We start from the raw sequence: 26,618 nt of genomic DNA, 5'->3' as shown, positions 1-26,618 counted from the left end.
CAAAAAGGTTACAAAATCTTTGTACGAAAAAAATCAATTATATTTCTAGGCATTCATACGCAAGTGGAACGACTTCTGCGTTAGGAGTATTAACCGATATATCTAATATATTGTTTACACCCTATCACAGGCAAAATAATACTAAGCATTACCTTGTACGATGGGACATTCGCCCTCGTTCTGCAGACACCACTGCGGTTGTAGACTTTCTGCGGCGATTCCGTTCTCGACCAGACGTTCCCTGTGGACCAACATCCGGGAGTCAGCGGATTCCCAACCCTCGCGGGGATCCGACCACAATCGTTCGGCCAGGGCACTCACCCTGGGCCAGAAACGGCCATCCAACGAGTGATGATCGGCTTGTTCGGTCCAGAGAGCCGCCTCCGCTCCGAGAATCTGCGACGAATATTTACCACCCATCGATTTGAAATCGTTGTTGTACACCTTCTGCCATCCGATGTATGGCGAGCACCAATTATTGCCACCATTTACCCATCCTGCAAAGCCGCAATCCAAGTAGAGAGCATCGTAGTTTGACATGATCAATTTGTATCCCTTCTGAAGGAGAGTGGCAATCTTAGGATCGTCGCCTGTGGTCCAAATTTGGATGATGTATCGATCCTTGTTCAGATACCTGTCAACGAAGGGTTCTTCGGTCAGACGGCTGGTCCACATAACGATCGGTCGATTATCCTTGAGGCTTTTGTCCAACCGTTGCAAAGCATTCGTTTGGAAGTGGTCCCATAGTTTGAGGAAATCGGCTTCCTCCAGACCCCAACCCTTGGCCTTCATCCACTGTTGAACTTCAACGCTGGAATTCCAACAACTCAAAGAGACTTCATCACCACCCATGTGAAACACATCCGAGTGGGTAAACATGGCGTTCATTTCACGGTAAATGTCTTCCAACACGTCGTACATCTTGTCTTTCGTTGGGTCCAGTTGACCACAAGGAGGTTCCACACAGTACTTGCTCCATGGTTGGTAGTTGAAACAGGTTGTGAGATTAGTCTTCTCCCATCCCTCTCCGACGTGGGCCGGGGCGTCCAGTTCCGGTATGACCCGAATTCCACGAGCTAACGCATACTGCACAATGTCTTGCACGTCCGCCGCCGTGTAGATCTGTTTGCGGGAGTACGCTCCGTAGGTGTGCAGGATCGGTTGCGATTTGATAACCAGCGGGAAACTTTGCGAGTCCGTAATGTGCCAATGGAACACGTTCATCTTAACCATAGCCAGAGCGTCAATGGTTTTCTTGATGGACGAAATCGAAACGTAGTTCCTGGATGTATCCAAAGCCAATCCTCGATGCGAATAAACCGGAGCATCCTGAATCTCCACGTCGGACACCACTTGTAGCTCGTTCCGGATATCGTCAAATACCAACAGCTGCGCTAGCGTTTCCAATCCATGACGAACTCCGAAGTAATTGCCAGCTTCGATTTTCACATGCACATCTCCACCATCCGGAGCACTTATCGACAGTTTGTAGCTCTCATCAGTCTCATGATTCAGCACCAGCGAGTCGCCTCCCACATCAACATTGACGATCATTCGCTTGCCGCCGGACTTGATAGTCTCCCCATCTCTCTTCTTCAGCAGTTGTTCCCGGAAGCGATCCACGCTATCGTCCCAATACTTGTTCAACGCTTCATACCTCTTATTCCACTGGAAGTCAATCGCCGAAGGATTGACACGAATCAGGTCGTTTCCAAGCCGGAAGTCACCGGTAGGGCGGGGCCAAACGGTACCGAAGACCCCATCGCAATAGAGGCGGCATACCGGCAAGCTGACGGCCTTAGCCCGCTCGGTGCCATCACCACTATCGAGGGCGACCTTCTGGCAGCGGCTGTTGATGCATCGGTAGCCCCAAACCGGAGCGCTGCAAAGAGAGAAGATTGAAAAAATAATTTTAATGAATCATATTGTCGAGCAGTTTTGAGGCGATCTTCTAGCAGTGATTTTAAGAAAATGAAGCAATACAATTCACATCTTTCTAGTTTAGCATAAATAAGACCCTATTGTCTCGAGATTCAAATTTTAACATAATATTGATCCACGGCAAAGTTTCAGTTGTACGAAACGTCATTTTAAACTACTCGAATGAAATGATCCATTGTTTGTTGTGTGGGACCAGATCCGGAAAATTTTTTCGATTCCACCAAGAAACTATTATTTGACGTTGAAACGCACCACTTTTGGCGACTTTTCTCGTGATTCTAGAAGATATCAGAATCAAAGTGAACATGTTCTACGATAGATGATGAGATGAAAGTATGGAGTTGATAGTTCAGTTAGAGTACGGCAGTATGAAAATTGAGTAGAGAGTAGAGAGTAGAAAGCAAGCAAAGGTCAATTTTGAGGAAGGTACGAATCGGTTCGAGCATTCGCTTTACCAAACTAATTCGTTAATGAGTGGCGGTGAGGCGAGGGGGTGGTAATTCCACTGACAAACCGACATGAAACTTAAACTTAACTCTTGATCGAGAATTCATAACGGCCGATTAAAATGTGCAGGGATCCCATCTATCAAAAGCATAGAATTTTTGTATCTAGATAAAAATAATTTGTCCAAAATAGATTAGACACGAACCAACTCATAAATTTTGTACGCGTGTTCGTGGCTAGGATAAATACGTTCCGCGAACACGGCGACAGATGTCAGTTTTGTGCTTTGATCAGAAATTTCTTTGTAATTTGTATATCATTCATGTCGGTTTGTCGGTGGTGATCACTCTACACGCATATTTTGCGCCAATTTTCTTCTCAGAGTGCCGGCAGTGCAGATTTTGCCAGTCATGGAACGCATTGACTTATTGAACATTATAACATTGTTTGGTGGTGGCATGTTTGGCAACACGAATAATTTGACAGCTCAATTCAAGGATCATTTTTTGTTGTTTTAGCCTAGTTGGGTCTCCATGCAGAACTATAGGAACCTAACGCTTCTAGAGCACCCGCATCAATGCGTTGCTATTCGGGCTGCTAGTTTGACAACTTTAGCCATTGCTATTTTAGTTAGCAACTTGTTTACGCACCGGTCGTTGCTATCACGATTGTGAATTTTTGTTTTCGGCTTTCGCACCGATAGGTGCTAAATTTATCGTAGAATTTCGAACTGAAATTGATCACAGAGTTTCGTGATTGTTTTTTTTTTTTCGACAATATTGATATACCTAATCACGAAGACTGAAGAAAAAAAATGTTAAGATCCAACTACAGACCCAGGTACTCAAGAAACGGTCCTCCGGAAGATCCGAATAGACCAGCAATTTTTTTTTAAATCACTTGCTGCATGAATGAATTTAAATCTGGGACCAGCATGCGCACACTGGTGGTCACGAAACTGTCCTCTTGGAGAACCGGAACATCCATAAAAGTGGTCCATTCGTAAAAATGATCGAAATATCGATCTTCGTATGCTCATCTTATAAAAGTTGCGTACCAAAATGCATAAAGGCATTTTCAGATGCCCATCTGGATTACGAGATTTAATACATATTTTAGCTTGTGAATGTATCAAGCTCGGTTGGTCGAATTTAATAACGTAGATCTATTAACATCAGAAAAAAATTGAAACCTTTAAGAAGTTCTGATTGATAGAAATGTGGGAAAGTTATACGATCTTTAAGAGTAAGTTTCAACTGCTCCAGGGCAATCTAATAGATTTCAGGACAATTTACTTCAGCGAAGATCGAGATCTTCAGGGCAATTCCATTAAATTCAGGAAAATTTAAGCTTAAAGACCTATGAGTAAGTTACGTGAGCTTCGGGTATGTTCTGAAAATGTTAGGGCAGTTCCATGAATATCAGGAAAACTGTGAGAACTTGAGGGACTTTCCTTAAACATTAGGTTTCTTTCAAGAACTTTATGGCAGTTCCATTTATTTCAGTAAAATAGAGGAAACCATCAAGAAGTTCCGAAAATTTAAGGATAATAAAAAAACTTCAGGGAATGAACTTAAAAACATTAAGAAAGCTACACAGAAGATCCATGTTTAAAGGAAAATATAAAGATCTTCTAGGCAGTTCCATTCATATCTGAACAATTCCAGGAATATCATCAGGAAAACATAAGGGAAATTCCGTAGACTTCAAAAAACAATAGAGATTTTCAGGAGAGTCTGAGGAATGAAAAGAAGTACTGAGAATTTCAGAAAGTTTCATAGGCAAACTACGGGAACAAAAGGAAAGTTCCGTCTCTGGAATTTTTTGTGAACTTCAGGCAAACTTCAGGATTTTTAAAATCGTTCCAAATGTTTCAGGAAACTGCAGGAACTTTTAAGAAGTTTGAGAAATTCAGATGTTCAGAGAAGTCAAAATAATTTCAGAGATGTGGAGGTAACTTGAGGAAAATTGACATTTAAAGAACTTCCCAGTACCTCAAAGAAGTTAAACTAGAGAGCTTTACGGAATTTCAGAGCTATTATTGGCACTTCCAATAACTTAACAATCATAAGTTAACAATTATACAAAAATTTTTTTGGCAGTTCTTTTTAGTTCAGGGTAGTACCAAGAACTTCAATAGAATTGAGAGTACTTCAGGAAAAAATAAATAAATAAATAAAGTAATATCATGGAAATTCCAAGAAACTCAGGGAATTTCCAAAACTTCATAAAAGTACCAAGACCTTTATTTAAATTTCAGAAACATAAGAGATCTTACATGAGCATCAGGAAAATGTGAGATCATTTTAAGGAAGTTCCATGGTATTCAATGCAGTTTAAAGAACTGCAAAAAAATGCAGGAACTTCAGCGACGATCAGATTATGTTCAAGAAAATCGCGAGATCTTTTAAAATGTTCAGAAATCTTCAAAAACACCTAGAAACCTTCAGAGAAGTATATAGATTTTTTTTAGTGGTTTCATTATATTTTGGGAAGTTCCCGGAACTTCGCAGATGATTAGAGATCTTCTTATCAGTTTCATTTATTTAAGGAAAATTGCAGGATATTTCAAGGAATTCAAAGGAATTATGGGATATTTCAATATTTTCATGAATTTTGCAATGCTTCAGAAACAATGCGAGGTCTTCAGAAAATTTTATAAATATGATTAAAATTTCCGGAACAATAGAAAAATTAATGAACCTCAGGAAAGATTCAAAACCTCAGGGAAGTCCAAATAAAACAACTGTGTTACCTGACTTATAACGAATATACGTTTTATACGAGTACCACGAATACAACGTATGACTCGTCTAATTTTGCATAGCATTTGCAATGTAAAATTAGACGAACTATACTTTGTATTCTGGGTACTCATATACAACGTATATTCGTTATAAGTCAGGTAACACCCCAAGTAACAATTCAAGCTGAACAGTAAGAACATAAGCTGATTATTGGTTGATTTAAGGTGTACAAAGCTGATTAACAGCAGGCTGAATATATAGTTGATTAGTAGTTCATGAAGCTAATTGTATCCCCATAATTCAACCTCAATAAGATAGCTGATCTAAAGACGGAACAAGCCTTATTTTAGCTTAACACTACTCCAAAAATCAGCAATGCACTACAAATATTTTCATAGCCTAATTGGTTAAATGTAGTCAGTGTCGTTCGTTGCATTTACGGCATTTTAGTTCTTCTAAATTCACTGCCTACCTTTCTAATCCCAAGCAGCGTCAGCAGTCGAGACAAGGTAGAGGAGCTTTTTAGAAATAGCTCCAAGTAGAAGTGGACTGCGACGCCGTCGGAAGTGTTAACATTTGTATTTCTGTGTTTTGACTGCTATATTGCACTGAATATTCAGACAGCATTCCAAAAATATAACTCAATTATGCCACTAAAATAGTTTCCACATTACCATCGAAATAAATCGCGCACTTATGTCCACATTGTGTTAACTACACTTGAAAATGAGAGGAACGTTTTGCTGTCACCAGTTGTTGTATACAATTCTGCATTGCTGTATAATACTCTTCCGGTTGCTGTTATTCAACTTAAAATTGACGTGTGTCAAGTTAATAATCATACCTTTTGCCACGCATATGCTTAAGTGGTCCAGTAGGTATGATTGATGCCTATGAATCAGCGACTGCCGGTTCGAATCCCGAAATGCAAAGGTAATTTTTAGACTTATAATAACAATATAAATGCCGGCACCGGTGGTGTAGTGGTAAGCGTGACTGCTTTCTAACACCCCGATGGGTCTGGGTTCAATCCCAGCCGAGGTCGGTGGGATTTTTCTGAGGCATAAAAATCTCTGGTCACGTCTTCCTTCGGAAGGGAAGTAAAGCCGTTGGTCCCGGCCCATGTGTGTTGTGAATGGGTGCGATATCCTACGCAGGTGTGGAAGCTGCCTTCCTGCACATTCGGTTGCCGTCAATGGATGGCAATCGATGTCCGTCGGTGATTGGCACTAGATTGCGGAACAGAGACCGACGTTAAATAAAGGAAAAAAGAATAACAGTATAAATATGTAATACCAATTAGTTGCAGTCCCATAAAAATATATAACATATGAAGCAGTCTTCCATTATTATTTTTTTCTAAATAAAACTTGAAGGCTGAACAAGGGTTGGAGAAGAATGTTATTTAATGCCTTAGATACGGTACTGAAGCAAAGTGTTATGTTTAATTTCTTTATATTTGCAACGATGATGATTTCCTATAGTGACACATATCACCTTCTTAATGCTTCAGTATGCCTCAAACGATTAATTCTTGGTTGTTAATAGAACTTCCTTGATGAAATCGGCTGCTTCATGCAGACTGAGCAATTCTGATTATAGTATCAGATTTGTTCTGTATACAGAGGAACTGGGAGGGCTTATTAGAAACTTCTCACCAATAAAGTAATGATCTTCTATTAAATTTTGCATATCATTTTATTAATATTTTATTTTATTGAAGCATATTATTTTTTTACAGTCAATCAGCTTTAGCATGCGATACAAGAGATTTAATATTACTTGCTCGTTTTTGCGTTAAATAATCAATATTTATTTTACTTGCAATTACCTTTGAAAGTTTTTTTTTCAAGTTTTTTTTTGTGATCTGAAAATTTTCCCAGTTTGGTTAGAAGTTTCGAAGCTAACGCATGTCCACAGGCCCAATAGAAAGATAGGCAGAAAAAATGTATCATGAAGAATGGTTGCATGCACTTGCTATAGATGAGTGATTTTCGTAGTTTGAATTCGTTAGATGTTGTAATGGAGATTTGTGCTGTTGGATGCGTGAGGAGATTGGAGGGCGGATGTTTGATGCATAGAGCCTGCCAATTTCGCTTTCAGAGTGTCGCAGTCAGGGGTTTTATGATTCGTGAGCGCTCGCGATTCGTAGAATCGTTGATTGTGACTGCCAGTGGTTTTGACGGGTTTTGTGTGTCGGACGCTTGCTTGTTGGCCTCTTCTTGTGTCTAACATGTGCAGAGTATCATTATAACGTCTAATGGTTTTGATATTCCTGGTGGCGTGAAATATATTTGTGAGAATATTTTTTTGAGATTTTAGCAGTCACGTTTTGTTTGTAGTTTATATTTTATTTATTTTATGTAATTATCGTAAATAATAGTTATTCAATAATAGATAGTTCATCCATATATTCGTACTTTGACGCGAAGTGCTGTGGATTATAAGATGCTCGATGACCCTCGAGGGACCGATTTTGCTTACTGAGCAGAAAATCATGGATTTAACCCCATGCTCTTCTACAGCACAATAAATCGCCACCATAATTTGTATATTTGATATTGAACATTAACCTCGGAAACTATTTGCATATCAAGCGAAAACGTAGTCCTGTATTGTCACGAAGCGTAATGGTTCTGAGATGCTCGATGACCCTGGAGGGATCGTTTTTGCTTACTGAGCAGAAGATCATGGGTTTAATCCCAAGCTCTCCGTCATGACTCTTAAAATTCATGATCACTAAACGAAATGAATATGTTCTTTCGATAGCCGACTATCGAGAGATTAAATAAACAACAAATAAACAATACATACTTTTGGTTGCATCGCCAACTTGAGGTGAATCCTAACCGAATACCCTTCCCAACCCTCCAACTCCGTAGCACTTATGAGGGTGTCGCTAAGTCGGTGGCCTCTCGTTAAGTAAGTACTACATCAACATTTCCTTCCCTATCCCTAGTTATGGTAAAGATGGGCGTGGCCGGGAATAGCGACAGTCATGCTTCTGTTACTCTTGTTTAGATTGGAACCAATGTTTACTCCTCAGCATTATTCCTGAAAGTAGTCTAACTGAGAATTTCAGAAGAGACGTGAGTGTCGCTAGTATCCAATCTACGAAGTATATCATAACAACGCTAACGCTAACGCTAACGCTAACGCTAACGCTAACGCTAAAAAGCTTATACTTTATATAACTGTTAAGCTTTCGGCTAATTAAAATCACCAGATTTAGATGTTTAAAAGCTGAACAAAAGTTAACTTGGTCTATGTACAACAATTATTCAAACTGAGGCTGAATTAAAATCGATTGGACAACACTTGTTAAGCATTAAATTGTTACCTGGGACAGTAGGATTTTTACGCGAATTGACTACTTTTGTGGATGTTCAAAATCTTTTAAAATTTTTACGCGAATTGACTACTTTTGTGGATGTTCAAAATCTTCCAGAGAACCACACCGGTACCTGATTGCATATGCTAGTCCTAGATCCTAATTCATGCATGTAGCTTCAGAATAAGTGAATCGTGAAGCTCTTGAATCTTTTTTATCACTTTTACGTATGGTCCGGACCTCCCGAAAGACCTGGAGTTCGCATGCTGGTCCCAGATCCAAATTCATTAATGCAGCATCAAATTAAGAGATTTAAAATAATACGGAGGTCTAGGATCTTTTCTACGTATTGGCCCCCTTTACGGATGTTTCGATAGATTACATAGTTGCATAGATAGCAACGCTTGGGCCGGCTGTTATCGCGCTGCTATATTTGTCAACCCGCTGTTCACCGAGAGGCAGATTGTTATTTCCCGCACTTGAATAGCTACCCCCAGTGCGGTTACTGCGTTATGGTGGAGGTTGCTAAAATAGTTTTAGCAACGCATTGGTGCGGGTGATCTAACGTACCGCAAGCAACTATAGGAGCGTTTCCCCTATATAGATCGAAGCGAAGTGAAATTTGAAGCACGTGAAAAATCATAAAATTTCGCTAGCAAATAAGGTGGTGAAAAAATGGTTTGTGGAACATATTCCAATTTTCTCTTTTCACAGTTCACATTTCACGTGAAGTGAAATTGATAAGTTTACACCTGCCGCTTTGTCTAGAATAAACGTGCACCTTATAGAAGCAGAAGACCGTTGCCCATCCAGTCTTTTCGAGAATGCACTCTACGTCTCACAATTGAAGGATCCTGAAATTATCAAGATCAAACAAGCGGTGGAGTTAGGATCACTGAAAGATTATGAGGTTCGTGATGCAATTCTGTATATGTTCCTACGCATATGGTTCCATCGGTAATCAACAAATTCGATCATGAAATGAGTCATTTTGAAGTTGACGAACGTATTGGTTCCCAAAAATGCGTGAGAAAGTTCTAGATCATTGCAAACAATGCATTAGTTGTACAAGGTTGCAAAGACTCATTTCAGCTAAAACAATGTTTTTCTAAATTATGAAATAATTAGATGCCATGATCAAATTTTGAATTGGTAGGATACAAGAAGAGGTTGCAAAGAATGTGTTTGACATATTAAACCTGTTTATTTCACTTCATGAGAGTCACAATCAGCGATTTTTCACAAACTCACTCACTCACTCACTCACTCAGCGATCAGCAAATCGCTGATTGTGACTCATAGAAAGCAAAATTTACAGGTTTTATGTTTCCAACGCATACTTTGTAACCTCTTCTTGTAAGTTACAAGTAAAACATGCCATCATACCATCTTTTGGTTTTATTATTCCGAAAAACATTATTTTAGCTGAAATGAGTCTTTGCAACCTTGTAGTTGTATTGGGTATAATCCCCGGAATAAACGATTCGATGGAAACCTTACTACTGTCGAAAAACCGAAAGTTCCTTTTAAGGTAGAACATGTCGATCACCTTGGCCCACTCGACAAAAGTAGGGGAAAGAACAAATATAATCCGGAGGTCGTGGATGCTTTTACTAAATTCATCAAGTAGTATCCAACCAAGACGACGAAAACTACGGAGGTTATGAAGTCTTTAAGAAGCTACTTGCATGCTTATTCGATTCCAAAAGCATTAGTTTCGGATAGAGGAACAGCTTTTACATCTGCGGCATTCGACAAATTTTTTAATGATTAAGCATGTTAAGGTGGCCACGGCGTGCCCGAAAGCGAATGGGCAAGTAGAAAGATACAATAGGACTATGATGCCGCTCTTGAGTAAACTGGTCGAGGAAACTGGTTCTAGTTGGGACACAGTACTTACGGATGCGGAGTTCCTGTTAAAGAATACATTAATCGAGGTAACCATAGAGGTAACTCTGGTCTCGATGAAACGTGCTCAAATGTTTGGCTCAGCTCTGGTAATCTCTTCGGTCCTAAGCTAATCGATGCACCCCTCGAAACATAAGAAAATCCACAAGCTCTTCATTTTATCTGTCAAACTTTCATAGCGAATCAAAACAAACATAGTGTAGTACTAGAATTTCGACTAGAATGGGGTACGTTAATCGACTTGCTTGGGACCAATAGGCTAGTCAAGTAGTGAGCCAATTTCAAATAGTTAGTTTCCACCGGTTGATGTAACTGAATATCTTTGAGACCTAGTTATCCAGGACGATAGAAACTTGCAGGCAATGAGGGAAGCAGCTGGTGAGCAAATAAAGCGACAGCATCAGTATAACAAACAGGCATACCACCGACACTGCACAAGAAATACTAGCTATGATGAAGGTGATTTAGTTATGCTGCGAAGAGTGAATATTGTGGGTGAGAGAAATAAATTAAGACCAAAGTTCCGAGGACCGTACATCGTGAGAAAAGTGCTTGATATGAATCGATATGTCGTGGGTGATCTGGACGGATCCAAGTTTCAGAAAAACGATTTGAAGGAATATTCGATCCGTTAAATATGCGTCTCTATCACAAAGGTAGTTGTCAAGCAAAACTTAGCGAGGATGAGTTAGGCCTAGTATATCATGATGTAGAGTATCTGAACGACACAGATATTGAATACGAGGATGTACAATATCTAGAAGAAACTAATGACGAATAACTGTTCATTTATTTCAGTTGAGTAGTGTAGGATGGCCGAGCTGTAAACTTGTAAAGAGAAAAATGTACACCCCTATAATTTGAATTATAATACACCATCCCTCCGTACCATTCCTGACAGCTAGTGTCATTAGGATTTCCCTCCTTTTTGGCTCGAGTGGTTACCCTAATAACAAATGACCTTAAACGAATGATAACCCAAATGATTGAACTATTCCACAAATGGTTTGGATGATTCCCCGAACACGTCGTTAAGCAAATTAACCATAACATTTCTATTAGGGTAGTCTGAGAAAATCTAGAAGCGTGGTAACACCAAAATAAAGTTCATTAAAACTAAAAGTGTTTCCCGTTCGATATCCGGATTGTTCCTTACATTAACGTCATTTTCGTGGTCGCTGATGCAACTGGAATTTCACGTAAACAGTAACTGATAAGCATGTACACTCCACAAGAAAAACACGTCCAATCTACCTAAAAAAATTACGTAGCTCCTTTGATTGCATCAACTTTCATGTTTACATGATGGTAGTAAAATTGATAAACATATCATGTCATGTCATTTTCACATCAAACTTCTATGTGCGATTGTGTGATTGTGGTGTGCTTACGTACACTCAAAGATAAATTAAATCAAAAAATCTCAAAAAGTATGCAGATTCCCGCTTCACCTTATTGAGTCCGAGCCATGATTACTTCGGCAGTAGTCATGCATGATTAAAATCGAAATAATCTTTCCAGTATTAAATTTTATTCTTTTTCAAAGGCATTCTCCAAAGGTCAATTTAGCCCGACTCTGCAGCAAACAGTTCAAACGGATATTGCATCTGAATTGAGATCTGAATTGTCATGATCAATTAAGTGTTGGAAAAGCGAAATGGTTAGTGTTAACGTTTCAATGAAATACTCGATCAACGCAATGTCTAGATAGAGCTGGAATTAGGGCCTAACAGCTTTTGCAAACAATGACTTCTCTTGATGATTTCTAGAAATTCAAGGCTCGCCCACGCAAACCAACATCTTCATCGGGTAGGGAAAACTTCCCCTATCCGATGGTTAGGTTGGTCTGCGTGGACATGCATTGAATTCCTAGAAATCATCGATAGAAGTCATTGTTTACTAAAGCTGATACACCCTAATTCAAGCTCTATCTAGATGTAATTCAAGCTGATGTATTAAATAATGATGTAATAGCAAAAAGCAGATACTATATTACATCAATGGATGTAAATTTGTTCGCAAAATCAAAACCAATTATAGCGGAAACCACGGAACGTACACGGAAGATAAACAGTATTTTCCAGTAAATATCATTTCAAAATCACGTGAACATTACGTGATAACCCCTTTCAAGTTAACTGGAAACCACGTTATATTAACCTTACTGTTCACGTTGACCGCTAAATGAGGTTTTTTTTTAGCTACATGGTATTAATGTAAATGTTACGTGAAAAGTAGTGTGGTACTCCGGAACAGGAACCAACCTCATAATTCACTTCACGGAATCGGATTTACAGAGAAGTAAATAAACACGTCTTACTCTTCCAGATACACAATTTATTCAACCCGAGCTTACGTATCTAAACTCGTAGCCTACTACTAACTTATTGCTATAGATAGAACATCTCCCTTTTTCTAGGATGTATAACAATCAATTGAACTAACAAAATCTCTTCACTTCTCAAAGCCGTTGAGTCCATTTTGTAATGACTAAAATCTTAATACCAGGCATGGGAACTTCACACTCCTCAGCTGTAAATCCTGCAAAATCTTCTTCTAAAGCTTCAGAGTTTCTGGCTACTAAAGAACCAGATTCATCAGAGTTGTTCAATGTTTCCTGCAGTGACGATGTCACGTCATTTCGTACCTTCTTCGGATGACCCACGTTCCTTTCGTAGGTTCTTTCGGAATCTTGATCTTCGATTGTAGCTCTGGGTCCCAACCGATTTGTAACAGAGTATTTTGTTCTCTTGAAGGTCGTCGATAGCTTATTCCCTGGAGTGAGATTTTCCATGAGTACAGTGTCACCTTACGCAATGTTTGACTCCTTCGCATGCCGTCTGATGTCCTCTCTTTCTTTCGCTTTTTGTTTGTCTAGAAAATCTAGATCATGATAATCAGATGTTGGAGGTACGGTTTCAATATCATCAATAGCTGGTAGATTGGACCTTATTGTCCTTCCGCAGAATAACTCCGTTGGCGTCTTTCCAGTTGTAGAATGTGGAGTCGTATAGTACATAATCAAGTAATATTTTAAATAACTCTTGCAGTCTTTGCCGAGCCCGTAGCTGATTTGCAACCTCTTCAAGAGTGATCTATTTTGGCGCTTAACTAAACCATTCTCCTGTGGCCAGTATGGTGCAGAATGATTGAGAACGATACCGTGAATTTTGCTGTAATCTTCTATTTCCTTACTAATGAACTGCTTGGCGTTGTCGAGTGTGATAGTTGTAGGATACCCTAAACGGGTAAAAAAATTACTTAAGCGTTCAACAGTTTCATGAGCCTCTTTGTATTCGACCTCTTTGTACCTACTGAAGTAGTCAATAACTACCAATAGTAAGTCAATAACGCCAGAAGGACGAGGTCCCATGAATTCAATGGCAATATCAACCCACGGCTTTGTTGGCAATTGCCTGCGACTTATTGGGACTGGTCAGCTCGGAAGTCCTACTACCCAAGCAACACAGAAAACATCTCAATTCTTTTATTTTTGTATTTAAGTTGCCCAGAAATCCCTTAAATGGTACAGGAAATACATCTTGATACGACAAAGTTTCAACTTTGTTGCTTCATTTACTTTAGGTCACAATAATGAAACTCAACTGTTTCAATGTACTGCTTGGATGACCTGTCAAATCATGCCTCAAATGGAAGGAGCAAACATGTTACACTCAAATTGGTATGAAGTTATATGCTACGTGATATTGTATGAAACACTTGAGCAACAAATCTAACTTGTGTTGTGTTTGTTGAATGAGAGTTCATAAAACATTATGTTTCCTAAAACTTTGGTGCAACAGAGTGTGAACTATATGTTTTTTGTATCTATTGAGCAACTGTTTCGAAATGTTACTTAAAAGTTGACGAACCAAGATGTGTTGAAGAACCTATTTGCAATCTTGTTCCAATTAAGCGAATGAATCTATAAGTTTTCAAACTTCGTTTTGCAACCAACTGAATCAATTTGTCACTGTAAAGGTTTGTTGTAACCATCTAGTATCTCCCATGACTCAAATATGTCTTGTCACTTTGATTTTGTAAAATATTTTTGGACAACATTGGCAAAATCGGAGGAATCGTAATGCATGTGCTAACATCTGCATAGGAATTAGAAGACCACGACGAGGACGATAGGATGGCGGGGGACGATGGTGACTAAAGTCGATGCCAACAGCGGCTGGCGTGGCCGTAGTCTCTCAACCGACCGGGTGTTTCAAAGGGCTAAATAGAACGGTGAGAAGCATGAAGTGACGATGGATTGGTTGTTGCGTGAGCTGGGGGCCAAATATGTTGATACGCCGAACGGAGATGTGGCCGTTGATGATCCGTTAGAAACGGAGCTCGTATAGCCGGAACTGCTGGTGAACTGGAAACGGCACAAAACAGCGGGTGGATTGCCAAAACTAGTGGCTCATAATGCCGAAACCTGATGGCTGCTGACGGAGGAGCTGCACCGATGTCGCTACCACTCGATGTCACATTGCTACTGACAAGTAAAGTTTAAAGCACGCACATACTCAACAAATTCTATGATTGTTCAAACTACGCATTTGCTACTTATTTTCAACATAACTGGAACATGGATACCATCGATAATACGTAATGGTGCAGTTATGTTGACAAATCGTTGCGGTGTTGTTGCAGTTCAATATGAATCATTATTTTAATATCCACTCATCTGCAACGTAAAAAATACTTTTAATGATGTCTTGACAAATAGCTACATTATTGTAACGTACTAATTAACATATTTGCAACAGTTCAGTGAGCTGCATTATATCTTGATGAACCGTACACTACCGGCCGAAATTATGTTGCTATAATGGAGAATGTTCACAAATATTCCAAACATTAAAAAATTAAATCAATTCAGAATGTTACACTTGTTAATGGTTATGAGAGGGCGTTTTGATGTGTTATCGGTGCAGGACATTAAAGAACTATATTGAGTTCTCCATTTTGGTTGCCTCTATTTTCTTATGATGTAATGTTGGTCAGGTGAAGGCTTTGATTTGTATTTTGTCAAAATTTCGATAGAAATCTTTGCTTTATAACTATAAGCTATTTTTAAAAAGATTTGTGAATGATGACTAGATGATTATGAAAAGAAGTCTTCTCGCGCAATAAACTGGGAGTTTGAATCCTTAGGGTGTGAAGTAAGAACTCTAAGCGTTGAAATATCGATCCCATTCACTAATTATTGGGTAGTAATATTATGATCGACCAGGGGGTCAAAAGCAAGGATTTATGTATTGACCAGAAATTGATGATACGCAGCAGCTAGCTGGTATATTTATTTGGAGTTGAATTTATGTTTCTTGTTTCCGGGAGTCATACGAGTCCCACAACTGATCTCCAACGACCGTCTTCGGAATCCGTAACTGCTCAAGTTTTCTCAATTTTTAGAGAATATTGACGGGTAAATGCGTTTTTTTAGATATCATCGCACAAAGATGGACTCAAAAGCCGCAGAAAATCAACCTTTCGGTTCTGTTGGGAGTCCAATTTTCTTCGATGAGATTGAAAGCGTATTGTTACATGCTAATTTTCTATGAAATCTTTGAAAAAAAAAATGATTATTTTGGATTATTTATATCTTTTTCCAACATTTGGGATCATCCACAAATTAAGTAACGGAATAGGGGGAGAGGGTGGTTAACATTTTCATACATACAATTTAATAGATGAAAAACATAATTTTATCTAAAGAGATTTAATGCCAAAACACCTCCAAATACATTAAATGCGCAAATGCATGTAAAAATTTACCCAAATCGATATCTAACGATTTTCTGAAAATTTTAAAATCTTAGGAAGATTTTCGGGGGAAGGATTGTGAACTACAAATTTTACAGAGTCTTACAAGGACGGGAGGGGGACTAAATGATCATTCAAAAACCCTAACATAATTTGTGTATGGCTTCCTATAAGATAAATCAAGCACCGAAAAAAAAAATCGAACCGGTAAACTTTCGTTTGATTTTCAAACCCCCAATGTAAAAAAATTAAACTATTTCAGTTCATAATATTTTCAGAATCAAAAGATTTTTTAAATACTGCAATGCTTATCAAAACTTGAGGAGTTTGCGGTTCTATTGCAATGGATAGATAAAAATATTCTGTTCAAAAATGACGAAATTATGAAAGTTTTAGCATTTTTCAGTGATAGACAGTGGGGGTTTGCGAGTTTAAGTCATTAGGCCGTTCGCAATGCTGTTGTATTTTATAAGGACTGTTTCAATTTGAAACTAGAACAGAAACGCACCTCTCGCAATGCTGAGTTGCAGTTTCATTATTCGAGCACTATTTTGCACCAGATTTGCAACTGCTCGACTATTCTGTTTTATTTCTGAGCGAGTTTGAAACACGAATGGAACTCTGTTTCAAATTTCTGTATGTATTTAAAGATGTTTCGAAGAGCTTCACAAAAAAACTCTATGAACTTCATAGAGAACAGTAAATTTTATGGAACTTGGTGATTACAAACATCTTTTAGAACTGTGCGTTGCGCTGATCGTGTTGCAGTTTTATTTTTGACAGTTTCAAATTATAGAATTGTCAAGTCGTTTAAAACAATTTTGAAACACAGCATTGCGAACGGCCTTAATTCCAATTGGTTTACAGGCTTTTTTAATTTGTTTTTATTTCATTTATTTATTTGTTTATTAATTGATTGATTTTTAAATTTGATTATATCGTGACATTATAACGTTTATTTTATTTAAAAAAATGTTTATGTTTAAATAAATTCATAAAATACTTCTTCAAATTAGTTTTTAAGCATTTTTGCGTTCAATAAACTTTCTGTCAGCTAAGAAATTAAAATTTAAAGGATCTCTATGTATTGCATAAAAAACGCTTATTTGGTTTAAAAAAGCTGATCACTTATTAGGCCTTGATTGTTACTTCATGAAATAAAGGTCTGGTAGGTGTGTTTTAGTTGCCCACTGATGTGATGGAGTGTCGCATCTACCAGCTTGTCAGAATATCTTGTCAGTGATCGACTCACAACAGAGCGCTGCCTTGCCTTAGAGAGCCGAAAAAGTGCCATGGTACATTATGTAGAGTGACCACTGACCATCCCATTGCTTATTACTTGTTTTTAAAACTTAATTTTGAGTTTTAAGAACTCATCGTCATGCTAATTTCGTTCGGTTAGAATGAAACCAAAAATTAATCACATTCGCAAACACAACCGCACATACATATAAAAATGGTTGTACTGAACATGTTGGCCCGCAATGTACATAATTAGAATGCTGTTGGTAATACTGGCAGCCATATGTAATCCACCAGAAATAAACATGATCAACTTATTTTTCAATTTATTCATGTTTCACACCCTATTAATATGAAAACATGAAATACTTATTACAGCTGTAATGTTTTCCAATAGTTTAAATACAAATATATATTTTTAGAGATCAATTTTTTATTTCGACATATTTTTAAGCTGCAAATTTCTGGCATCAATTTGTAAGTTTTTGAAGGCGTGTATATTTAATCGAAGCAAAATGTGTAATTTCACCATAAAACTAGATGCGTTTGAAAAAAGCGGACTAGTTATCAATATTTTAAAGTAATTAATTTCATACTTATATTCAAATGACTTTTTCTACGATTTTCATCTCTGATTTTGCAGTCTAAATAAGAACATCAGTATGCTTTTTCCGCATCACCTCACAAAAATATCCATTACATTTATCTGGTTAACTTGAATGTCATTTACATGTATTCGAAAACATCACAGTACTGCAAAGAGACTCCACCTTCTGCACTTTTTAAGGTACAATGAAGTTTTATATGCGGTGCGTTGTCCATAATTTAGACCGTCTATTAGTCACACTAAGGTTGTTGTTACTCGCTGAGAAACAAATGGTGTTGCTTGGGTAGTTGACATCCTTCACATACTGCACAACCACAGACAAACAGACATAACACATTGAATATTTCTCATTGTAAAACATCGTCGCTAAAACATTACCGCCATCTGTTGAGAAAACTGTGGTGGGTAGTACGCTGAACAGATGGCAGTAGTGTGTAAACGTCAAACGCAAGGGTTATTGACTATGCGGGCCACAGTTGGCAGTACTACCAACTGAGATACTTTCAAATTGATCGTTAAATGCTTGTTCGATGAACAACTTATGACAACGCTTCCTTTCCGATGCTTGACCTTAAACTTAAAGAATTGTAGTCTCAAGACCCAACGTTCAATGCGAGCGCAGGTTGTGGAAGATGGAGAAAAAATGACTTCAAGTGGCTGATGGTCCGAGATGGGAAATGACAGGTGGGCAGGAACTCACAGTCTCCCAGTGTTGGTGAGTACTTTGCCGTTAATGTTCACGAAAAGTTCACTATTTTGTTATACAGAAATTCAAAACAAAATTTTTTATCTGCGGATTTGGACAGTTTTTGACCTGTTTCATACTACCGGCAGGTGTATGCTGGTCACAAATGCCGTGCCAAACTGATTTCCTACTCAATTAATCAATCTTTGATGTGAAATTCGCTAATAAACACGAGGAGCATTTCTTATAGCAAACATGCCATAACAAAATGGACATGGTTCATTTAAGTAAACAAACTAACACTTCTTCCGACTGTGGCACCTCTCTTACTCGCCTGGCTCATGGTCTGTCTCTAATTCAAATTCACGACCAATCAAGTATAATGAAAATTTCTCAACTGCCCATACCAAAGCAAGTGCCTCTTTTTCCGTTTAGCAGTAGCGCTTTTCGGTACTAGTTAGGCTCTTACTGGCATAGCATATTATACGAGAATCATTGTCGGTAATGTCTTTAAATTGAACCAAGACAGCGCCAAATGCAACAGGTGAGGCGTCTGCTACCACCCTAGCACGCAAATCATTTTCAAAGAAAGCGAGAGTATCGGCGTTGGATATCATTTGTTTCAGCTTTTCAAAACTCCGTTGGTGTTCCTTCGTCCAAGCGAACCTATTGGCACTGCATATCAGTTCCCGTAATGGTGCAGTGATGGTTGCTAAATCTGGGATAAACTTTTCAACGTATGTGACGAGACCTAAAAAACTTCTTACTTCGTCAGAAGAACGAGGTTAACGAAATTTCTAAAGCGCTTGCACCTTTTCCTCCGTTGGGCGTATTCCGTTAGAGGAAATAATATGACCCAAAAACTCTATTTGCCATACTTTAAACATGTTCAGCAGAATATTACGATCTTTCAAAACTGAAAGAACTTTGTTTAAAGCCGCATCATGCTCTTCTTCAGTTTCCCCAGATACTACAATATCGTCAATATAATTAATGACGTTGTCACAACCAGCAAGTATTTGTTCCATGATTTTTTGAAACATTTCTGGGCACATGAAATGTCAAACATCAGCCTTTTGTATCTATACAATCCTTTACGACAAATCAAGGTTGTAATAGTTTGAGATGCTTCATCCAGTTGTATTGCTGATTTACCTGATGAAATGCGTCTTTAATATCCAGACGGCTGAAAAAATTGGATGACTTGAAACGTGGCAGAAAACTCTCGAAGGTAGGCATCATGTGATGTTCTCTCATGTTGGCTTGATTAGCACGTCGAATATCTACACACAGACCAAAATCCCCATTATCTTTGCTAATGATTACTAACTGTGAAACCCATGGTGTTGCTCCTGACATAGGTTCGATGATGTCAGCAACCAGAATTTGATCCAAGTTTTCTTCGATTCGACTAAGGAGCACGATTCGAGGACGTCTGACTCGTTGAACAACAGGATACACGTCATTGTTCACTGGGATTCTCAGCTGCACGTTCTTCATTTTCGGAAAAGGCGTTCCTCCTACGGGCACGATACTGTTGACTGCCGGATCCAGTGTAGGAAGTCCAATCTTGAGCACCTCCAAGAGCTTTGCTGTATCTTTTCCCAACAACGGTTGAGAACCTCCATCGACAACGTAGAATTATGCTGTTTCTTGCTTCCGATTTCCTCCATTTCCAACAGCGATTACAGATTCTAAAACATGAGACACAACCAACAGCTTTGCATCTCGACCATAACCTCACAAAACTGTATTCGGAACGTTCCTTGGTTGTCAGCTTTTGACTCCTTGCGCTAACATGCTTCTCCAAGTGGTGTTATCGATAATATTTTTACTGCTGCCAGAATCTATTAACATTTGAATAAGTACATTTCCAACTTCGACCCAAAGAAATTCATCGCCGTCCCCGATGTTACAAATGAAACTCTGTAACTCAGCATGGCCTTTCTCTTCCGTTGACATAATCGCTCGTGCGTTGTCCAGTTTCGCCTTCTTGCCCGTAGAATAGGAATGAGGTTCGCCATATTTACGTTTCGTTGCAGAACGGCACACACGGGCAAAGTGACCAAACTTGCTACACTTCTCACATTGTTTGTTACGCGCTGTACACTGTCGATCATTCCCGTAATGAGTCTTCTGTTCACATCGATAGCAAGAACCGTTTGCTGGCTTACCACTTCCAATCACACGGTTCAAGTTGTCTCTCGAGCCCGCTCCAAAAGAAGTAGTTGACGAACTGTTTTCATTCCCAGCGATGACCTGGAACTGATGCTTGATAGACTCGAATGAATGAACCATCCGGGTCACTTGTGGTAACGGGAGTGTCTCCTCATGCAGAAGTTTTTCCCTCAACTCCGTAGGAGCGTAGTAAATTATTATGAAAATCTCGGCTTTCCGCTGCAGTACATCGCATCAAAAATTTCGTAGTGGCTCACGTAATCCTTCAGATGTACTTCCCTACTTGTCAGCTTGCAAAACTCATTCCTTTCGAACGAATCGTGTTGTTTTGGCCTTGATTTCTTCGAAGCGGCTCTACGCCTGTCCCTGCTCTACGGCAGCGGAATAATCTGTTTCTGCGTAACAGCAGCGGCTTTTGCCTATTTCTGCGTAACAGCAGCAGCTTCTTGCCTTTGAAATATTGGCTAGTAAATCTGAGTTCTATATATTTAACAAAATTGATGTTGAATTGCATGCACCGTTGTACTTATTTGATAGTTTTTAATCATACCTAACGAATACGGATTGTAGGTTCCACCTACTTGTCGCCAGATGTGGTACTCCGGAACAGGAACCATTTTCTTAATTCACTTCACGGAATCGGATTTACAGAGAAGTAAATAAACACGTCTTTCTCTTCCAGATATACAATTTATTATACCCGAGCTTACGTATCTAAAGTCGTAGCCTACTACTAACCAGCGCTGCTATTTATACAGATTTATCTGTATTATACAGATTTTTTAATCTTAATACAGACCCGATACAGAATACAGATTTATCACAGATTTTTAAATTACAATACAGATTTATACAGATTTTTATAACATGCTTGAGAAAAAAAATCTATATCAAAATAAGTTATCAAGCAGTTCTCACTAATATCAATATATGTTATAATTTTGATATTCTTCGCATATCTTTTAGCTCTTATTTTTGTTCTGTTAGCCATCAACTCCATCAAAATGAAATCAATTTGAGTTATCAGGAATAATGAAAACAACATAATTCTTGTTTTCATTTTGTTCTCACCCTCTGCTCGGGAACCTATCAAATTTCCATCGACAATTAATCATGTTATGGTGTTTTTGACAGCATTCACAACCAGAGGACCAACCGCTTTCGGATGCATATGAAGCTGGTAGTAAACGATTTGAGATTGTATGGGGATTTACAGTATTAATTGAATATTTCCAATATAAGCATGTATGTTAAATACAAGAAAAGTGCCCGAGCACATTAAAATGGTACAAATACAAGTACTCGTAAACATTTTACTTGCATTGAAAATGTATTTCGTAAGAAATTGCGGATTTTCTGATATTCTCCATACTGCAAAAATGATTTTACCAGCACTGGCGGGGCGACATCTCTCGACTTTTCGGTGTAACTACCACACAAATGATGTAATTAATTGTATTCATCTATATTAAAAATATCAAATAGTAATGAACTCGTGCACTTTTTTGCATTTAAAACTGCTTATCAGGAAGATAATGAATAGAAACTAAAATCTCCATACATTTTCAAACGGCTTCATATCACTCTTATAAATAAGTACGGACGATATCACAAATGGCGCAATTATATCCCGTATGGTTAGTACGATAGCCCGAATAGGTGGTTAAGCATTTTTTATGGTTATTTTGTATGCACTGTATTTGTAAAACAACAAAACATGATTAATTGAGAAAAAAATCGTCAATACAGAAAATACAGATTTTTTAATAGAGTGGATACAGATTTTTTATAAAACCACCTGGCAGCTCTGCTACTAACTTACTGCTATACATAGCACACGTAGTATGGACGAAAGCTACCTATGTTTTCACGTAGACCGGACGTGCATATTTTTTTAAGTGTAAGCATCCAAGGAATAATCCAAGCTTGAAGAAACTTTCAAGATTCCGGAACGAAAATTCAGATGTCGCAGTGGAAGCAAGCCTGATCCCATCTGTCAAAACTATAGACTTTATTTTTATCTATCTAGATAAAAATAATTTGTCCGGAATAGATTAGACACGAACCAACCCACAGATTTTGTACGCGTATTCGTGGCTAGGATAAACATTTTCCGCGAACACGGCGGCAGATGTCAGTTTTGTGCTTTGATCAGAAATTGAATGTGGAGATGGGGTCTTCTAACCCACTCGATGATGGTCAGTTATTGCCTGATGTATCCGTGATTACCAGAGAGAACGGTCGTTCGATTCCTTGCCGTAAGCAGGACGTCGTGATCTTCTACCAAAACGCCGGTGGAATGACTTCTGATGTTGAAGAGTACCGACTAGCTGTATCGGCTCGTTGCTACGATGTTATTGTCCTGAGCGAAACGTGGCTTGATCCTCGAACGCTTTCCAGTCAATTGGAATCCTAACAACAGCCGTACATCTACTGGTGGAGGTGTCCTAGTAGCTATCCGTGGCGGGTTGTTGGCAAAGGACGATTCATGAAACAATTTGGAGCAGGTTTGAACAGGCATCATTCTGGGTGATCGCACACTATTTCTATGCGCTCTGTACATTCCACCTGATCGATTCCGGGACAATGAACTCACCGATACTCAAGGAGAACAACTTTATCTATGATGCAAGAAAGATTGTGCTTTGATATACATAGGTATCTGCGCGCACGCTGCGTAGATAGAAAAAAGATTGAAGGCGATTCTGAAGTAGATCCGAGAAATGAAAGAAGATTTTTTTGAAGATTGATTCGCTAGTGTTAGGTTTTTTGAGAATCTAGAATTGAGACTTAGATGTGTCGCCACCCCCGTCGATACTCACTGTCGGTCAGTTTTCACAGTAATCCAAAGTGCCACTCCAGTTGATAAGATATTCATTTTGGGTGATTGCAATCTGCCAGGCATTTCGTGGAGTCCATCTCATAGCGGATTTATCTATCCAGATATTGATAGCTACATTTCACGCAGTCTACTCGACAACTCAAATTAACCATGTAGTTATCGAAAATTATCGTAGTTTGGACCTGTGATTGGTAAGCACTCAGGACAAGGCTCCATTATTTCCTCGGCTCTTTGTACACTAACTAAGCCAGTTCCGCATCACCCTCCTCTAATTGTCACTTTTGAGGACAAACTCGTGCGTGATTTCGACGGTTATCCTGCTACGGTTTCTTATGACTTCCATAGCATCATATATGCATTGTCTAGCATGAAATGGGAGAACATCCTTGGTCCTGATGACGTTGAGGCTGCAGCGCAAACTTGGAATATGTCATTGCCAGGCACGTCTCGAAAAGAAGTCACCACAAAGTTTCTCACCCTCCCTGGCAGAAGAGAGAGCTACGTAGGTTGAAGTCAATCAAGAGAGCAGCATTGAGAAGATTTACGAAGTATCGCACGCTTCCTCTGAAACTTCATCATGTGAGGCAGAAACACATGTACCGACGAGTCTGTCGTTAATGCTTTTCAAGTTTCGAGCGAGCTATCCAGCGCAAACTTAAGCTACACTCGAAATGTTTTTGGAACTACGTGAAAGAGCAACGTAGGGAGTCCGACCTCCCATCTTCTATGGATTTCATTGGAGAAGTTGATGCCACCGCTCAGGATAAAAATAGATTGCTCCGTTATTTATTTCTTAAATTAACTGGGGTGGGCCAGCTCTAGATCAGAGGAGGCAGACCCCTCCCTTATTTACGCCAATGATGTTCGAGAAGAACGCTTTTTAATTGACATCCATTGCCTTGAGGTGCAGAAGAAAAGTAAATTTCTAATAAGCTTAAGATCTGGAATCATTAAATTTCTCCATTATTCAATTTCGTATTTCATATATAGGTATAGTATTCGGCCAAATTACACATTCGCCAAATGGTCGGATACCATTTATTCTATAATAATTAATGCAATAACAATGAGAGTATGTCCCGGAATTGAAAAGTGCACTTGTCATTTCCCTAAATTATTTGATTTAAAGTGTGCCTATAATAGGGGAAATGATTGTAATGTCAGCCTCAATGTCCCTAATTTGGGCCTATACATAAATTCAGCAATCTACTAAATATTCAATAGCGACCAAAAATATCCATTAGTACCGTCCCAAATAAAATTGCAAATATCATATTTTTAGCGATGGGCCCAATCTTAGATCACTTAGACCAAAATTAGAGCAATTTCCCCTAGAAGAGTGAATTGAGGCGAAAAACTTGCTTAGTATGTTAGCCAGCCTATTCTAACTCTATAATGCAAAATACTGCCAAGTCTGTAAAACAGCGCAAAACATCAAACCGAGATTGTCCACCAACTGTTCGTGAATTGAAAGCAAATGTGGAGATTGCAGTATAGATTGATAGTCATTCGCTCTTGAAAATAAGCCAGCACCTACTCAAACGGCAGAGCTAGGAAACCTCTATCGCCAGTATATATTAAATTAATCACCTCACAAGTCCATTTGCGATTGATCGCCGGTGGGTCACAGCAACGTAAACTCCGACGACTACAATGATCACAAAAGAAACCGCAACACCCACGTGCACAAACCGAATCGATTTCATCGTGCGTTTGGGAAACCTTTCACGAAAGAGTTTTTTTTTAGAAACCAGTCACAAAAATGAACTTTTCCTGGCCATGGCCACTTGATGATTGCTGCAATTCTATCGCTTCTGCAACTTAACCCAGGACTAGCGGCGGAATAAAATACTTCAAAAACTACTTTTACTATCTAGCGATAACACAGACAGGGGGAAAGAAACCTACTGTGGTCAGTAAACAATCGAGAATCGAGAGTTGTATGCAGGGATGGATCGCTCTTTTGATACTTTTTTCATTTCTATGCTTATGTTAAATCCAATTGAATTTTCAGTTAATAAACAGATTAGTGCTATTAATCTCCCTATCAAAATTAAAACTTTCCGCACCGCAGAGCTACACTCTTTCTTTCGACTGAAAGTACACTTGAGAGTGCTTTCGAGTGCACCTTCAGTGAAAACACAGAGTGCTGCTCTACAGTGTGGACATTTTGCATTTTAATAGGGAGATTAATAGCATTGAACTATATTTTTTACGAACTTTTAACTAAAAAATCAACTGGATTTTACGTTAGCATTCAAAAATTTAAAAAAAAAATGAAAAAGCCCCAAAAGAGCGATCCATCACTGGTTGCATGGATAGTAAATGACTAATCCTGTTAGAACAAGAAGTGAAAGGGAATTTTCACACGTTTATGAGTACGACTTACCTGTCCGATTGTTGACTTGCAACCCATTGGGCTAAAAGTAGACATAATAGCAACGAAAATCGCATCATAACGTGGACCATGGTGGCTGGAATTAAAGAGAAAAATATGCCTTTTAAATGTTATTGTTCAATCACACCTATCGATCATCAATCATTGTATTAAACTAGATAAGCACAGAGAAATATAAATTGCTGACACACCTTTGTCGTATGAGATAAACAAAGTGCAGGCGCTTATTACTGAAAACATTGCCGCCTTTCCAATTCAATCGCGAATAATGGCAACAGAAGTGGGAGTGGGAGGGGGCAGAAATAACCTAACGAACATGAGCATGCAATTTTTTATTTACGCATATGTTTTATGTTTAATGATCCTTAAAATTTAAAGATCACGATCAGTTACAACAAGCTAAGTAGGTTTCTAGTCTAGCTACCACTAAAATATGCGACCTACCAGCTAATCCGATCCAAACGGAACCGCTCGTTGCTTTCACCTGGAGATTCGATTTGCACAGCACAATCTCTTCCTGCTCCGCTACACC

General features: G+C 38.7%; 1 protein-coding gene across 1 annotated transcript; it reads right to left on the bottom strand.

The window, feature by feature from the left end:
* Positions 1–82: 82 nt before the first annotated feature.
* Positions 83–26,618, bottom strand: Hexo1 (Hexosaminidase 1). Its single transcript, XM_065231861.1, has 3 exons — positions 26,531–26,618; positions 26,078–26,162; positions 83–1,882 (listed from the first exon to the last, which is right to left on the bottom strand). The coding sequence occupies exons 2-3, from the start codon at positions 26,155–26,157 to the stop codon at positions 142–144; spliced, it is 1,821 nt and encodes a 606-aa protein (XP_065087933.1). The 5' UTR covers positions 26,158–26,162; positions 26,531–26,618; the 3' UTR covers positions 83–141.

This window comes from Ochlerotatus camptorhynchus, unplaced genomic scaffold (assembly GCF_037179485.1).
Source record: "Ochlerotatus camptorhynchus isolate MF236.1 unplaced genomic scaffold, CSIRO-AGI_Acam_v1.1 ptg000361l, whole genome shotgun sequence".
Taxonomy (NCBI): domain Eukaryota; kingdom Metazoa; phylum Arthropoda; class Insecta; order Diptera; family Culicidae; genus Ochlerotatus; species Ochlerotatus camptorhynchus.
This window is presented reverse-complemented; position numbering and strand designations above follow the sequence as displayed.